This window comes from Lethenteron reissneri, chromosome 59 (genome assembly GCF_015708825.2).
Source record: "Lethenteron reissneri isolate LAM-NWPU_2019-01 chromosome 59, ASM1570882v1, whole genome shotgun sequence".
Lineage (NCBI taxonomy): Eukaryota > Metazoa > Chordata > Hyperoartia > Petromyzontiformes > Petromyzontidae > Lethenteron > Lethenteron reissneri.
In genome coordinates this window covers 7,842,445-7,858,779 of record NC_083837.1, presented here as the reverse complement: position 1 = coordinate 7,858,779, position 16,335 = coordinate 7,842,445, and the positions used below count along the sequence as shown (strand labels likewise).

General features: G+C 53.9%; 1 protein-coding gene across 3 annotated transcripts in view; it reads right to left on the bottom strand.

Moving 5' to 3' along the window:
- Window positions 1-1,898: 1,898 nt before the first annotated feature.
- LOC133357794 (putative uncharacterized protein DDB_G0271606) overlaps window positions 1,899-16,335 on the bottom strand; it is a 30,762-nt gene continuing 16,325 nt past the window's right edge. For all 3 annotated transcript variants that reach the window (XM_061575919.1, XM_061575920.1, XM_061575918.1), the window contains one exon: window positions 1,899-3,868. In XM_061575919.1, the coding sequence (XP_061431903.1) occupies window positions 2,623-3,868 (1,246 nt within the window). In that variant the 3' untranslated portion in view covers window positions 1,899-2,622. The remainder of the gene's footprint in view (window positions 3,869-16,335) is intronic.

The following is a 16,335-nucleotide window of genomic DNA, read 5'->3' as shown; positions in this document are numbered from 1 at the left end:
AGTCAACTCTTTGAAAAAACAAATAGGTGTTTAAAAAAAACACATTCGTCAATAACATTGTGGCCTTAAGAAGAAAAGTATACCACAGAAGACGTTTGGAGAAATGGCCCTTTTGCCCAGGACATAGAGAGGCTGTCACGGTAGAGAGTACTCATCCCACCGACCCGCTTTGTGATTGATTGTGACGCTACAGCGCTGTCACGGATCCTGAAGCATCATTTGGTCATTCAAGCCACGGCATCAGGTGTGTGTGTATTGTTACCAGTCACCGTTCAGTTTTCACTGCGAAATTAGCTTTATAATTCGCGTGCAGCACGAAGCGGAATAGCCCAGGTGAATAACCGGTTGATTGGCGGTCGAGGGAAGGCATTGATGATGACGACTAAAGTCAGCTCCAGCGCCGTTACCGTGGCGAGCCACCACAAGAGGGGCCCCCAACGCACCGCCTGCACGCTTGTCCTGCGCACCGATTCAAAACTCCTCGATCGCATCCACACGTTGCTTTCTCACGGTCCGAAGCACTCGGGGCCGGATCTTGTCCATTTCTATTCTCGGGTCGCCTCCTCTCGGGTCGTCCGTTTGCTGCTGTGCCTTTTTTTCCCCTCTCTGTTAACGTCTCCTCCCAAGGACTTCTCTCGCTGACGGCCGATTGGACGGATCCCGGTGACAGAGTGGCTGCCAAAGGAGGGGGAACGAAGCCCCAAGACGATGCCAACCACCGGCCCGTGCCCGCACCCTAGGATGGAGCGCCGAGATCGGCTCGTGCGCAGGAGACGGACCGTGGTATCGCGGGGACCACGAGGGCCACATCGCCCTCTCCACTCCGTTGTGGCCCAGGCTGGCGTTGAGCAAATAAAGTTTGTTCACAGTGGCGACCATGTGCAGCCTGGCTCTGGGCCCAAGTTGAGTGAGGAAGTTGACTCGGTTAACGTTCACAATGCTCGTTGCTTCCAGCCGTGCGACATAAAGCTCCGTAAACAATCCGGTAAAACACTCAGAACCCTCGCTAGATGCAACACAGAACCCTGGTCTTCGCTACAGCTTATTAATATTTGTTAACTCGGATTATACTGACATATTTGAATCATACAGCATAATCATAACCATACAGATAGCAAGAAAATACCTGGAGACACTGAAGTACACGCTTGCGCTCTGAGCGATTGGGATTTGCTCTTCACTCTTGACAGCAGTGTCCCGATAGCCTCACCCACGTTGTGTGTGTTGGCGCTTGTGAGAGGCGTTGTTGTTGTCATGCCGGGTGTGCAATGACGCGTCGGCTCCAACGCGCACTCGGGTTCCGCAAGGATTTGTTTGCTACCCACACCTCCACTCCCTGCCTTCACAAGCCCCTGCTGGCCAACGTGGTGAAGTACGGTCAAAATAACCACCCTGACCCATACGACATGGCCTCATCCAGCAGTAGACTGTCAAAACGGCTATGATAATCTGATTATTCTAACCCTCCTAATAATATACGATTACAGGTAATATGATTACTCAACGCACCACTCCATGAAAATGAAACAGGATGCAGAGCGGAACGCGTCCGACAGGAGGTTAACCAAGGAGATGGAGCGATGGAATCGGCTTATGCGTGGCTGTGAGTGTGGATCACTGCATCACATGATCGTGATAGCTGTTAGTTGCTTTCAGGGAGCCTCCATCTAACAGTGAATTGATAAAGTTAAACATCATGGGATAAGCACGGTTTATCTATTTGTAAAAATGGTGAAGCAATGTGGTGATGTCGATGATGATGACGGTGAGAACGAAATTACGAAAATAAACCTTTCTGGTTTCATCCTTATGCGAGTGACATTGCAAAACGAATGTAACACTTGTAAATCTCCTGTGCGTTATTTCACAGACGCTGCGTCTGGTTTACGCTTTGGTGGAAGGTCGATGTTCGGCAGAGAAATAGCCCAGAGCAGGAGAGCCACAGTGAAAGTGTGTCCATGATACTGTCACAGCCACGATCACAGGACCACCTCTGAGATCCCCTCCTTCACGTGACTTCCGGCCCACACGGTAGCGGGCAGCACCTTCCCAGCCCTTCTGCCAAATGAGGGTAATGTTTGTGGCGTGACTGGTCAAACCGATATTTTAATTGTCGGAGCTGGAATTCGGCTAAATTAAGTGCAAACCCAAAAGTAACATGGTGGTGTATTTTGTGTCGCCATTGATGGCCGGGCTGAGACCATCACGACTTAAGAGCCCTGGTTTAATATCAACTCAGCCTACGTGAATGTATAGGACTCTGGGAGTCGATGGGTCTCCACATGCAGTCCTCTACTGAAGAGCATCGAATAGTGTTCGTAAATCGGTATTGGAGTCTAGGTCTCCACCCATCGTTGGTGACCGGGCTTCGACCATCAACTCGCCACCCTTAAGAAACCCGGTTTAACCCCTAGCGGCCAAAACCCAGCTTTAAACCCAGTACCTCGGGGTCACCGGCTCGGCGCCGTGATCTCCGGGCCGCCCAGGCCACGGCCGAGTTACAGCGACGCGAGTCATCGACCGCGCGAGCAAAACCGAACGGATCCCCAACTCGGCAGCGCCCAGCTCCACTAGCACCGAGACGCCGATCCCCCCGCGGCAGCTCCACCGCTCGGGGCCCTCTCACTCCGCCAGCCCAGATCCACCAGCGACCACGGCCACACGGCCTTGGCTCGGGGCGAGCACCCTGGGGTCGCCCGTCCGGCCGGGGTCCGGGCTTGGAGTCGCCGCTCGCCCTCCCAGCTGCTGCTCCTCTTGCACAGCGAGCCCTCCCTTCCCGCCACGATCCACAGCGTCGCTCTCCTGCTCCTCCTCCTGCTGCCACTCCTCCTGCTGCCTCTCCTCCTGCTGCTCCTCCTGCTGCTGTTCCCCCTGCTGCTGTTTCTGCTGCTGCTTCTCCTGCCGCTCCTGCTGCTTCTCCTGACGCTGCTCCTCTCGCTGCCGCTCCTGCTGCTCCTCCTGTTGCTTCTGCTGCTGTGGACGATGGTGCTGATTATGATCTTGCAGACTCAGCTCCTGATGTTGATGTCTTTGGTGTATCTGCTGTTCCTCCTGCACTGGCTGCTGCTGTAGTTGACACTCCTGCTGCTGCTGCTGTGTCAGCAACAGCTGCTGTGTCAGCAACAGCTGCTGTGTCAGCAACAGCTGCTGCTCTTCCTCTTGCTTCAACTCCAGCTGCTGCTGTTCCTGGAAGGGCTGCTGCTCTGGTTGTTGGTGACACTGTTGTTGCCGCTGCTGCTGCTGCATCAGCGGCAACAACTGCTGCTCCTCCGGCTGCTGCTGCTGCTTGGTGGCGCCACCGGCCACCGTGCCCTTGCCCAGCTCCCTGCGCCGGCGGCACCAGATGCGCAGGCAGCCGTAGAGCAGGAAGGCAGCGATGAGCAGCAACAGCACGCTGCTCGACACCCAGATGGCGATCGCCATCTCCTTCTTCCGGTTGCCCAGGTCCGGGCCGGTCGTGTGGAACGCGACGCAGGCGCCCTGCTCGCCCCCATGCGGCGCTGGCTGCTGCCGCGCCAGATGCGGCTGCTGGGACGACCTCTGCTGCTGATGCTGCTGCTGCGGAGGCGCGAGCAGCAGCGGCGGGACGGGCGCACACGACACGCACGCGATGTAGCCGGTGAGCGGCGTCAGCCCCTCCAGTGCCACGCGGTGGCGGCCCGGCGCGACGCGCTCCTCGCGCTGCAGCCGGCGCGGGGACGTCCCCGCCAGCGGGCGCTCCCAGTCGGGGCGGTGGACGGCGCGGGGAGCCCAGCCCTGCGGGCAGCGCCATGACGGCGACCACCCCACGAAGGCCGCAGTGGCCGACACGTTGCTCGCGTAGAGCTCCATCGCTCCCGGGTGGGCGCTGGGGGACGCTGGTGGACGCCTGCAAGGGAGAGTCGCGGGCTCGGGTTAAGAGGTGTCCGAGCTGTCTCGCTGTCACAGACAATGCATCCAGCGATCTGTTGCCTCCTCGTCATGGCAATCGGATGAAGAGTGCGGCTTGTTGTCCACGCCCTTCTCACAGTGCAAGGCGATCGAACGCAAAGGCGCCGCATTTTATCTGCAGTCAATTACAGGGGTTGGGAATGCGTAGCAATGACCTGGAAACACATGTATGTTGAACTTCTTTCGCACTGTACATAGCCAACCGTGTTAATTGGAGATGCGGGGAAGGATAACAAACTAAACACAAAAGACAGTTCTGAAGAAATTCGTTTTCAATCGAGACTATTTGAAAGTGCACAGAGCTCTCAGCGGCTTCCTAATATCGGAAAAAAGAGCGTTCTGGACGGCCGCAGGAGTCCATCCGAAAGCACGCAATGCCGTGACCGTCTTTGTTCAATGGCCAGCCAGAAGCTGCTGTGAGGATGACCGGAGTGAAGATGGTTTATGCTTCTTGACGAGATCAGCGAGGTATTGTGTTAAATTTGTGGAAAGCACTTTGTGTGTAATGTGTGCAACCTTATAATGTGTTCGTTCGGCAATCAGAAGCCAATGCAGCTCAGCGAGCACTGAACGGACATGGTCGGATCTTGCAGTACCCGTCACGACACGTGCCAGAGAATTCTGTGCACACAGCTTGGTAATGTTTTTGCCAGATGTCCCGTATTGTAGTGAGTTGAAATAATCGAGCCATGTTGATACTATGCTAGACACCGCTGTGTAACGGGTTCCGGAGACACTTGTAGATGTAACTTCTTTATTACAATACAACACTCCAACAGTCCTGATACTCTGTTACAGCCTAGGTACACAGCCTAGCTACGCAGCCTAGATACTCTACTCTGGCTACGCTCGCCCTCACAAGGTCGTAGCGTCGGGAGTTCCAGAGTCCCAGCGCTGGCTCTCACAGCATCCCAGGGTCTTCAGATGGCTGGTCGTGGGTCTTGCGTCTTGAGTTACAACTGGGCCCCGATCGTCCAGGGAGCTCTCCTTTAATGCCTGGTCCGACGAGGGGTGGGGCCGTGTGCGTCACCAGACATCCCACAGAGCACACACAGCCCCCCCCCCCCCCCCCCCGTTGGCGGCGCCAAAAAGGCTTAAGCGCCTGGGAACCCAACGCCTGGTGCCCAAAGGCTTAAAAGCGTCTGGACCCCCTGGGAACCCAGTGCCTGGCGCCCAGAGGCTTACGCGTCTGGACCCACCTGGGAACCCAGAGCCTACAGCAGCCCCTCCCTTCTTATGTCACTACATTACCCCCCTCTACGTAGCCTCCAGCCGACCCGGCTGTCAAAAAAAAAATACAATTGTACAAGAAATTATTTGTTAACCATCAGAATGAGTGTGTGACAATCAAGAAAAAAAAATGAGAAGAAAGCGCCTCTCCCCCTCCTGTGGTCACCGATACAGAACAACACTGTATAAACACATATATGCAGGATGAACGCACGCCCCAATCGCCCACTATACATGATGGCAAGGTGAGTGGCATCGCGTTGGGACGAGAGTTCGTGGGCGGGGGTCATGAAAATCGTTTGAGTTTTGAGCGAGTCCGAGTGGCAGGTCCATCGGTCGCGACGGAGGCGGGAGGGGACCGACGACCCGCTGTTGCGCTTGTGTCCTGGGTCGCTGATCCCGCGGGCAAGCTTGTTCCCGCTTGGTCGGCCGTGGCGGATTTCATTCCCAAGGCACCTGAGGGCGGGTCAGCGGGACCTGCCCGAGAGTTAGAAGCAGCATCATCGCGGCGCGGCTCGTCAGACATGTCGCGCTCTCGGCCCCGGAGAAGTGAAGGAGGTGTGTAGGGTTGAATGTAAGGTTTTAGACGTGACGGGTGCACGAACCAACGTCGCTTGCCATGCTGGATCCTGACACACTGCGGGCAGAGAACGCGAATAATAACAACCGGGCCTCTCCAAGGCTTAAGCAGTTTTGAGGAAGTAGCCAATGGTACCTGCGGGCAGTGGAGCCAGGCGCGGTCCCCTTCCACCCAAACGTGGCGGGATGTGCGGAGATTCCGCAACCGTTCGTTGGCAAGCTGACGGGCTTCTGAGTTATTTTGAGCAGCCTCCCGGGCATCCATGAGACGACGCACATTAGCACGGACGTGGTCGGCAATCTTAGCCTTAGGTGCGGGCTGTTTAATGTGCAATTGTACGTCGATTGGGGGGCAAACCTCCCTACCATACATAAGATAGAATGGCGAGTACCCCGTGGCAGCATGGGGCGCCATTCTATAGGCGGCCAAGACACCAGGTATGTGGAGATCCCAATCAGTCTGTGACTCAGACACCTGGTGGCTTAGCATGGAGGTAAGTGTCCTATGTAATCGCTCGACCATACCGTCAGTCTGGGGGTGATATGGCGAGGTGCGAATTTTGTGTGTCCCTAGCAGGTTGCACACATCCCGCAACAGCGTGGAAGAGAAATTTTTCCCTTGGTCGGTCAGCAGACGTTCGGGAGCACCCTTGTCCAGGACGTAGCCCTGGAAAAAGGCCTCCGTAATGGCTGCTGCAGACTAGTTGGGGAGTGGCCAGGCCATGGCCCATCGGGTAAAATATTCGACCCCAACCAAAAGGTACTTACTACCCCGAGGAGTAGCGGGAAACGGACCCAAAATATCCAATGCGACGATCTCATTGACCCGGGAAACTTTAATGGATTGGAGCGGCGGGCAGGACGGCCTAGCAGGTGGTTTCCGCCATGCACATTCTGTGCAACCTTGCACAAGGTCAGCCACATCGTTTGCCATGCCCGGCCAGAAAAATTCCAATGGGATTTTAGCTAGTGTTTTCTGAACACCCAAGTGCAAGAGGCGACTGTGGGTTTCCCACACAAGTCGCCCCCGCAGGGAGGTGGGCACCACCAATGTGTGGGATTGGGACCCCCCATCCCAATGCATGAGGACGCCTTCCCGGATGACATATGATACGGGGCCCCCCTGCCCCCTGTGATCCTCGGCATCCCTAGCGCGGCGTCTCAATTTGAGGAGGGAGACGTCTTCCATCTGAAGACGTCCCCAGTCATCCAACCCGAGGCCCAGCAATGCGTCCTGCGGAACTTGCGTGGAGGGAGCCCCGTGGTCCCCGACCCCATCCCCGGCCGCGGCCGCAAGGGATGGGGGCGGTACCCCGTCAGGCTGCCTACAACGCCCCGCACCCAAAAAACAAGCACAGCGCCCATTGTTCGGCAGCCGCGACAACCCGTCGGCGTTCCCGTGTTGAATCCCCTTGCGGTAAATGACAGTGAACGCAAAGTCCTGGAGGATCTCGAGCCAACGCGAGAGCTGTCCAGATGGTTGGTCCACTCGCAAGGCGTATTGTAGCGCCGCATGGTCGGAGCGTACTGTGAAATGCCTGCCATACACGTATGGCCTGTACTGCTTTATGAAAAAAACGATAGCAAGCAATTCGCGGCGCGACACGCAGTAACGTTGCTCCGCGGGCGACAGCACCCTGCTGCCATAGGCGACGACGCGCTCCACTCCATTGACAATTTGCGACAGCACCCCTCCAATTCCGGTGTTGCTGGCGTCTGTATCCAGAATGAACGGAGTGGTAAAATCTGGATAAGACAGGGTAGGAGCATCGACCAGTGCTTTTCGGACGGCATTGAAAGATGCCTGTTCTAACTCTCCCCAGCGGAATTTGACCCCTTTGGCCGTTAATGCGTGGAGGGGCTTCGCGATGGATGCGAATCCCGCAACAAATCGTCGATAATATGAGGCGAAGCCGATAAAACTCCGCACCTCCCCAACAGAGGTAGGAGTTGGCCATGAGCGCCCGCAATTTGTCTTTTCGGGGTCCGTGGCAATTCCCGAGCGGCTGACAATATGGCCCAAATAACGAACCGAATCCCTCATGAGGTGGCACTTTTGCGGTTTGAATTTGAGGTTAGCCGTTCGCATTTTAAGGAAAACTGCCTTCAATCGCGTGAGGTGTTCATCAAAAGTTTTGCTGAACACGATTACATCATCGAGGTAGATTAGGCAAGAATCCCACTGGAGCCCAGCGAGGACCAGCTCCATCAGGCGCTGGAACGTTGCCGGGGCCGAGTGAAGACCCATGGGAAGTCTGTTGAATTGGAACAGTCCCTGCGGCGTGCGAAAGGCCGTCTTTGGTTTGGATGCGTCATCAAGGGGTAGCTGCCAAAACCCCGAGAGGAGATCCAAGGTGGAGAAGTAATGCGCACCTGCTAAGGCATCGAGCGACTCGTCCATCCTGGGAAGCGGGTAGGCGTCGGCCACAGAAATCTTATTAAGTTTCCTGAAGTCAACACAAAAGCGGAGGCTCCCGTCGTGCTTCTTAACAAGAACGATCGGCGCCCCCCATGGGCTATTTGATGGCGCAATGACATCGGCCGCCAACATATCGTTGACGGCCACCCGTACATGTTCCTTTTCGGCCGGGCTCAACCGGAATGGGTTTTGACGAATTGGAGCGGCATCACCCGTGTCGATGTGGTGGCTTAGCAATTTAGTGCAGCCAATGTCGAATTTGCTTTGACTGAAAACGTCGGCGAAATCGCTCAGCAGCGTGCGTAATTTAGCATGCTGTAATGGTGACAAATCGGCAGAAGTGGAGCAAAGCGCGTCGAGCCATCCTGTGTCAGGACCTGGCTTGGCAACGGAAGAGAACTCGCCCCCTACGTGACCCACGATCACATCTTCTGGCGGGGCTGGCGTCGCGTGAGCAAGCACCATTCCCTGACAGATAACGGCCGTTTCCAATCCCGCGTTAAGGACCTGGATAAAGGGGTCGTGGTCGCTTCGCACGAGCGTTTGTGCACACACGAGGTCCGGCACCCGCTCAGCTGAACGCGAAGGCCCGATCACAGCACCCCCCATGAACGCGTCATAATCAAGGGGTTTACGAAACCGGAGGGGAACTAACATCAGAGCCAGGAGGAATGTGAATTGTGCACGCCGCCAACGCCTGCACCGTTGTAGATGCGGAGTGCAACCGAGTGGGTGTGGGTAGGAAGGCCATGCGTCGGCCGGAGGGGAGCTCAATACACCCTTTGTTAATGAGAATTTTAATGGGCATCTTCCCCAAGAAATCTGTTCCGAGGAGGCACGGAACGGCGAGGGTTGATGAGACCAAAATGGGCCCAACTAATTGGACGTCAGCAATGCGGATCTGAGCATTGATCCGTCCGGTGATGCCCAACGAACCCCCATTTGCGGCATAGCATGGCACATCAACTGGCTGCAAGGGACGGCATGTATCGGGCAAAATGTTATAAATTATGTCTGAAATGATGGTCGCCGACGCACCCGTATCGATCAACATACGAACATCAACGCCCTCGATGGAACCCACTACGGCAGAGGACCCTGCCGCAGCGGCAACGACCCTATGGGCCAACTCGGACCATTGACCCGGTCCGAGCGCCCGGTTGTTCAATGATGGGCCCGAATCCCCCTCCTCCGAAGCATGACCCCCCTGTGTGGTGTGAGGGTGCGTGCTTGTTGTAAGTGGGGGCCGAGAGTGCGAGGTGTCGTGACTCGCCTGGGTATGCCGAGGATAAGGTGGTGGCCGAGGCGCCGGAGGTCCTGAAGTCCGGCGTCGGGGGACCCGGCAGCCGGATGCCACATGGCCCCGAAGGCCACAGTTGTGGCAGACGATGGACGCTCCGTCCTGGCGCGAGGTTGGCCGGTCCCGCTGGTGGTGATCTCGCTGGGATCGCCAGTTGGACGATCCGCGATTTTCTGTTGCTGCGAAGGCCTGATGAGGCCCCGAATGCACGTCATAGGCTTGTGCATCAGGTGGGCCTGCGCAGGCGGCGATGGTCGTGTCCTCATCGCAATGTAGGTGTGCTTGGATGCACCTGGCAGCACGTAGCGACGTGAAGTCGTCGTCGGCTGTCGGCATGGCAACTCGAAGCTGGCGGGCCAAGCTCATGAGCTTCTGCAGCACGAGTGACTCCACAGCGTCTTCATCCATGCGAGGGTAGGCAACCTTCGCCATGGCCAGCAGCGCGCTGCGGTACCCCATCGCCGACTCGGAGGCCTTCTTCCTCCTCGCATCGAAGCGGTGACGTGCTTCGGATGGGGGTCCATAAATCAGCCGCATCTGATGAAGGGCATCCGTGAGCGTGGCACGTTTCGCGCGTGGCACAGCAAGGAGTGCTGCGAGGGAGTCGTCGTCGAGCATGGCCGGGAGGCCCTGGAGCGCTTCATACTCCGACCAGCCGGACGTCTCTATAAGAGAGACGAACCGGCGTTCGAACGCTGCCCACTCACCCCCCTCTGAAGAAAATGCCTTGAGTGCTGGCAGGCGTTGCTGGACGTGAGCCAAGCTTCCGTTGCCTGGCAACCCGGCTGAAGGTGGCTGCGCGTTCGCAGCGCTCTCACTCGGCGGTTGCAAACAGCTGTCACCCGGCGGTGAGGGACGCAGCGCTGATGACGCGGCGTTGCTAGGTTGCCAACAGCTGTCACCCGGCGGTGAGGGACGCAGCGCTGATGATGCGGCGTCATCGGGATGGCCCACGCTGGGCCCGGAAGTGACGTCGCTCCCAGCGGCCACTGCTCCCCCCGCAGAAGTGACGACACACCCGGATGTGTTTGTGTTGGAGCCGGCGGGATGGCGCGGTCGCTGCGCCGCCTCTCTCCCTCCTGACTCCGCCTGTGAGCGACGCATGTCGTCCAGGATGGAGACGGTGGCGTGGAGCAGCTCGGTGAGGCGAAGCAGCGTTTCCTCCATTGCTGCTCCAGACGCTGGAGGAGGATCGGCAGGTGTGGTGGACGCCTGCTCAGCCGGTGGTGCGGCGTTGTTGTCGGCCCGAGTTGGCTGCCCCGTCGCCGCTTGCTCCTCAACATCGCCGTCAGGACTGAAGGTACGTGGCTTACTTCTTGTCTCCATTGCCACCTCTGACGCCAAATGTAACGGGTTCCGGAGACACTTGTAGATGTAACTTCTTTATTACAATACAACACTCCAACAGTCCTGATACTCTGTTACAGCCTAGGTACACAGCCTAGCTACGCAGCCTAGATACTCTAGATACTCTACTCTGGCTACGCTCGCCCTCACAAGGTCGTAGCGTCGGGAGTTCCAGAGTCCCAGCGCTGGCTCTCACAGCATCCCAGGGTCTTCAGATGGCTGGTCGTGGGTCTTGCGTCTTGAGTTACAACTGGGCCCCGATCGTCCAGGGAGCTCTCCTTTTATGCCTGGTCCGAGGAGGGGTGGGGCCGTGTGCGCCACCAGACATCCCACAGAGCACACACAGCCCCCCCCCCCGTTGGCGGCGCCAAAAAGGCTTAAGCGCCTGGGAACCCAACGCCTGGCGCCAGAGGTGTGGACTCGAGTCATGTGACTTGGACTCGAGTCAGACTCGAGTCATGAATTTGATGACTTCAGACTCGACTTGGACTTGCATAACAATGACTTTGTCCCACCTCTGAGATGTGGACTCGAGTCATGTGACTTGGACTCGAGTCAGACTCGAGTCATGAATTTGATGACTTCAGACTCGACTTGGACTTGCATAACAATGACTTTGTCCCACCTCTGCCTGGCGCCCAAAGGCTTAAAAGCGTCTGGACCCCCTGGGAACCCAGTGCCTGGCGCCCAGAGGCTTACGCGTCTGGACCCACCTGGGAACCCAGAGCCTACAGCAGCAACAGTCCCAGACTACACCAAGACAACAACAACAGTCCCAGACCACAACAAGACAACAACAACAATCCCAGACCACACCAAGACAACAACAACAGTCCCAGACCACAACAAGACAACAACAACAACAACAGTCCCAGACCACAACAAGACAACAACACAGTCCCTCAATTACACTGCACATTATAATGTAACTATCGCTACACGGGTAAGGATTAAAGTTACACATCACATTTGGAAATGTGGTTGTATCCAGCACTAATCTTCTGCTTGAGGATATCTTTTTTATGTTAATGGAGGAAACAAGGTTGTTCCAAAACGTTGATGCTTTAACGGCAAAGGGTTTGTTACCTATTCCAATTCTTGTTCTTGCGATAGTTAAAAGGCAATCAGATGGACATCTTGGGTTTGACGATGGGGTTAATGAATTTGGAAAGTACAGCACAGATTTGCCAATAAGGATGTTATGGATGAACAGGACCCAATGTAGATATGTTCCTGCATAAAGTGATGCAGAAACATATGTTTTATTTACGATGTAAGTAATTTCTCGAACATTTTAGTAACTGGTGAAAGAATGGAGAGATTCGTTTTTAATAATTAGGGTCTTCTTTGGAGCCAATTTCATATGCTGGACGAATAAGGGCAGATTTCCACTCGAGTGGACATGTACCTTCGGTGAGAGGTTGTAAATCTGTGTGCAGGGTTTATAGATGAGATGTGTAAAAAATATTGTTTGCGTTCCTGGGTCCGAAATTGTCACTCCCTCTTTCTGTAACTAATTCTACACGGTTTCCACCTTTGTAATTGTATGAAAGGATGCTGGGTGGCTCCTTCGTATCTTGTGTGTGTGCACTCTTTCTTTTTAAATTTCACCTCGACACAAAACCCACATCTCCATTCCTCTCCCCGCACCGCGGCTCTTGTGCCCAACGTTCGCACCTCACCCTGCCACTTCGAACGTTCGCGATCCGCCATCTCGGCCGTCCTTGTGACTCGCCTCCACGACTGCGTGGCTAAGATATGCACGCGGCGATGTGAGGGTTGTCGTTGTTGTGCATGAGCGGGGGTGAGCGTGCTACGTTATCGCACAAAAAAGCACACCATCAAAATCGTCCTCAAGGGTCGAATCATTCAACAGCTTGCACAGGATGCGGAGCTCTCATGGCATTGCTTGGCGACGCGGAGATGAGAGTCTTAGAAGCGTCAAACGGTGTAGAGCTGGAACATCACCCCCCATGTTCCAGTCAAACAGAGCTCACTCGGTAAACCGTGGATAGCACACACATTACCCCACATGCTCCAGTAAAATAGAGTTCACGAGGTAAACCGTGGATAGCCAACACATCACCCCCATGCTCCAGTCAAACAGAGCTCACTAGGTAAACCGTGGATAGCACACACATTACCCCACATGCTCCAGTAAAATAGAGTTCACGAGGTAAACCGTGGATAGCCAACACATCACCCCCATGCTCCAGTAAAACAGAGCTCACTCGGTAAACCGCGGAGAGCTGGAATACGGCTCAACGGAGCAGCGTTGGGCAAGGTTTTCTAGTAATTTGCGAGCAGTTTTTTTCTTTTTCAAATATATCCCGCGATATCGGCACACATGGCCCACTCCTCTTGTTTCCGAATAATATAATCAGATAATTTAGTAGTTTTTTACATCCGCAGTAAATAATATTAAAAAAATTACCACATCTACTCTTAACCAGGGCGGCCCATGGGCTTGAACCGACAACTTGCGCGCTCCTACCGCTCAACCACGTCTCAGTGCAGAGGTGGGGGGTGAATGAGTTCATGGCCAATGGGAAGCCAACACGTGGACCCATGGCCCCATAGCAACCGGTTTGTGCATTGGCGGTGTCGCCCATCCAAGAACACTCCAGGCTCAGACCCTGCTTAGCATCTGAGATTTCAAGTTCAAGTCGATGGAGTGTAACCAGGATGAGTCTTGTCACGTGTCAGAGTGGCCCCGAGCATGACGTGTACCGTGAGGGGGTGATGCTTTCTGTGTATGCTGAGTCCAGGGACTCCTTTACTCATGAACATTCGACTTACAAACTTTCAGAGATACAAACAAATCCGTTCGTATGTCCAGTTGCCTGTTCGGACCGAGAGTCATAAGTTCAACCGCTGCGTAATAGATGGCGGTGGTGGCATCGATATCTGTAGAACGTGAAGGACCAGTGTAATCTACATTTGCAGAATATGAAGGACCAGTGGCATCTACATCTGTAGAACGTGAAGAACCAGTGGCATCTACATTTGCAGAACGTGAAGAACCAGTGGCATCTACATGTGAACAACACGAAGAACCAGCTGCATCTACATACACAGCAGATTATACAACTTATAAAGCCATTCCCAGTTTTTAGTGTACATGCCGTACATGTTTGGAATCGACAGGAAACTTGCGAACACACAGCAGCTGGGCTTGGTGTTGGCCATCCACCACTTCGCGTACCAGCCTTAATAGGTGCTCGCTAACAGCACTTGCCCCGGCCGTAAAACTCCCACGAATACAGATACAGCACCGCTAATGTCGCGTTGAAGTCAGCTGGGCAACATCTGCCAGCGAGCACCTATCGAGGCAAACCAGTCGGTGCTGCTCCGTTGGCGGAGGTGATGCATAATTATCACCACACTTCACAGCGACAATGTATATCATTAATATATATTTAATTGGCGTGTTAAGGTAGGTGCTGTTAGCGAGTGCCCAATGAGTATCCCGAGCACAGTACAAATTTAAGGCCGAGTTGACCTAGGTGAGGTCCAGGACACTGTCATTGATGTTCGCCTCATACCGACAATTTGACACGGGCCACTTTGGTTTATAGTGCAAGGGACAGCGCTTACCGCACACAATCACGTACACATACGCAAAGGTCCCCCGTGTAGCCTCAACAGACTGTTGGGGCAAGTGCTGTTAGTGAGCAGCGCCTATTCAGGCCGGCACGGCACACGAGGGGGTGGGAGGTCAGCACCACGCCAAGCCGCCTTTGTCTCCCCAGTGGCGATGTCTTTTCCACACACACACGTGCACGTTATATTCCATACGGACATAATACATCAAACCATGACTCTGTTTTAGACTTAAGATAAATGAACATTGACTTAAACATAACATTGCTTATTCTAAGCTTGCATATTCCCGACTCGCATCTTTGCCCGTCCTAGGACGGAAGCTGTAATATGTGCAAATTTAAATGGCAGTGAATCTGGCACAAAACGAAGTCATAAAACACCTCGCTTCATGTCACTGCAGCACTGTATATAAACTCACCTTCAATGTGTTAAAATTCACTGCTTTCGGTTGATGTATTTGAAATAAATTGGAAATCGATACAATATCTGGATAATCACCGAGAAATGTCTCCATAAAGAAGGGGCAATTTGCGTTATAAAATGTCCTCTGGGCCTAAACAATTCCAATAGCTTGAGGTGCAGTGCTCTGCGACTTACTTATTGTCGTGTGCTGCAGCTCGCCGGAGTAGCAAACAATATGAATCGGAGGCAATGGTGGCAAAACAGCAGAGAAATGTTTATTTTAGCATCATTTGCAAGCGTAGAGTTCACCTTGCTTTTGTTTGACGTGACAAAGAAATAAATGAAGGCAGAAAATGCAGTGGGATGTGGCGTGGAATTCATTGTCCGGTTAGCTCTGGATAAAGAGGGGACCATGGACTTTAAAAACTGTAATTTGTGCCTAAACAAATTTTGATTTCCGCTCCAGGTTTCTTGGCAGTCGTTAACGATGATTAATTAGCGGAATGTAATGGCGGGGAGTATTGGCAACATTTTTTTCATAAAACACCGTACTGCATGTAACTGTAGCACTGCATTAATGTGAGTTAGTACAGCAACTGAAAGCAGAAGAGAATCAAGTATCAGAGCAGTGAATTTGAACAAATTGAAGGTGAGTTTATATAGTGCTGCAGTGATATGAAGCGAGGTGTTTTTTTACTTCGTTTTGTGCCAGTGACGGCAGCGATTGTTGCACGCAACAATCACGCAACAATCACTGCAGCGACGGCAGTGATTGTTGCACGCAACAATGTGATGAGCACAGCTGACGCAATGCCGCTGTGCCTCTGCATTAGACGGACACTCACAGACTCAAGGTGCAGTGCTCTGAGACGTCGTCACGTTCTGCTTTAGCTCGCCAGAGTTGCAAACATTGTAATTGGAGTCAATGGCCGCAAAGGAGCTGAAGAATGTCGATTTTTAGGATACATTTTTATTTCAGCATAATTTGGACGTGTAAAGTTGACCTCCCTTTAGTTAGACGTGGCGAAGAAGGAAATGAAGGCAGGAAATGCAGCGCGATGTGACGTTGCATTAATGTGATGGTGAACGCTCTATAAAGATGGGTTAAATGGCGTTACAAAAGCAGCAACAGTCGCTCCAACTTCCTCAGCGTTAGTAATGAAATGCAGCGACGACGTGAATATTTATGTTGAGTGACGTGACGCGCGGGAGACACACGGGAGGCACGTTACTGAAGGTGACGCGTAGATTACTTTATGCTAATACTACAGGTAGGAACAACAGGGTCCACACTGCCCACTAGGGATTATTTGTCTGTCTGTCGTGCATATTTGTCTGTCGTGCACGAATGCGCTGTCCAACCAAGTTCCTACCTGCCCACTCCGAAGGAACGTGTTAGCGGCAAAGTGCAAGCAATTGTGCCGAAACAAATTGTAGTTTTCGCTCCACCTTTCTGTGTGTGGAGTGACGTCATTATTAATGCCGCGGGGGAGGGGGGGGACTCAATATGGAGTGACGTCAG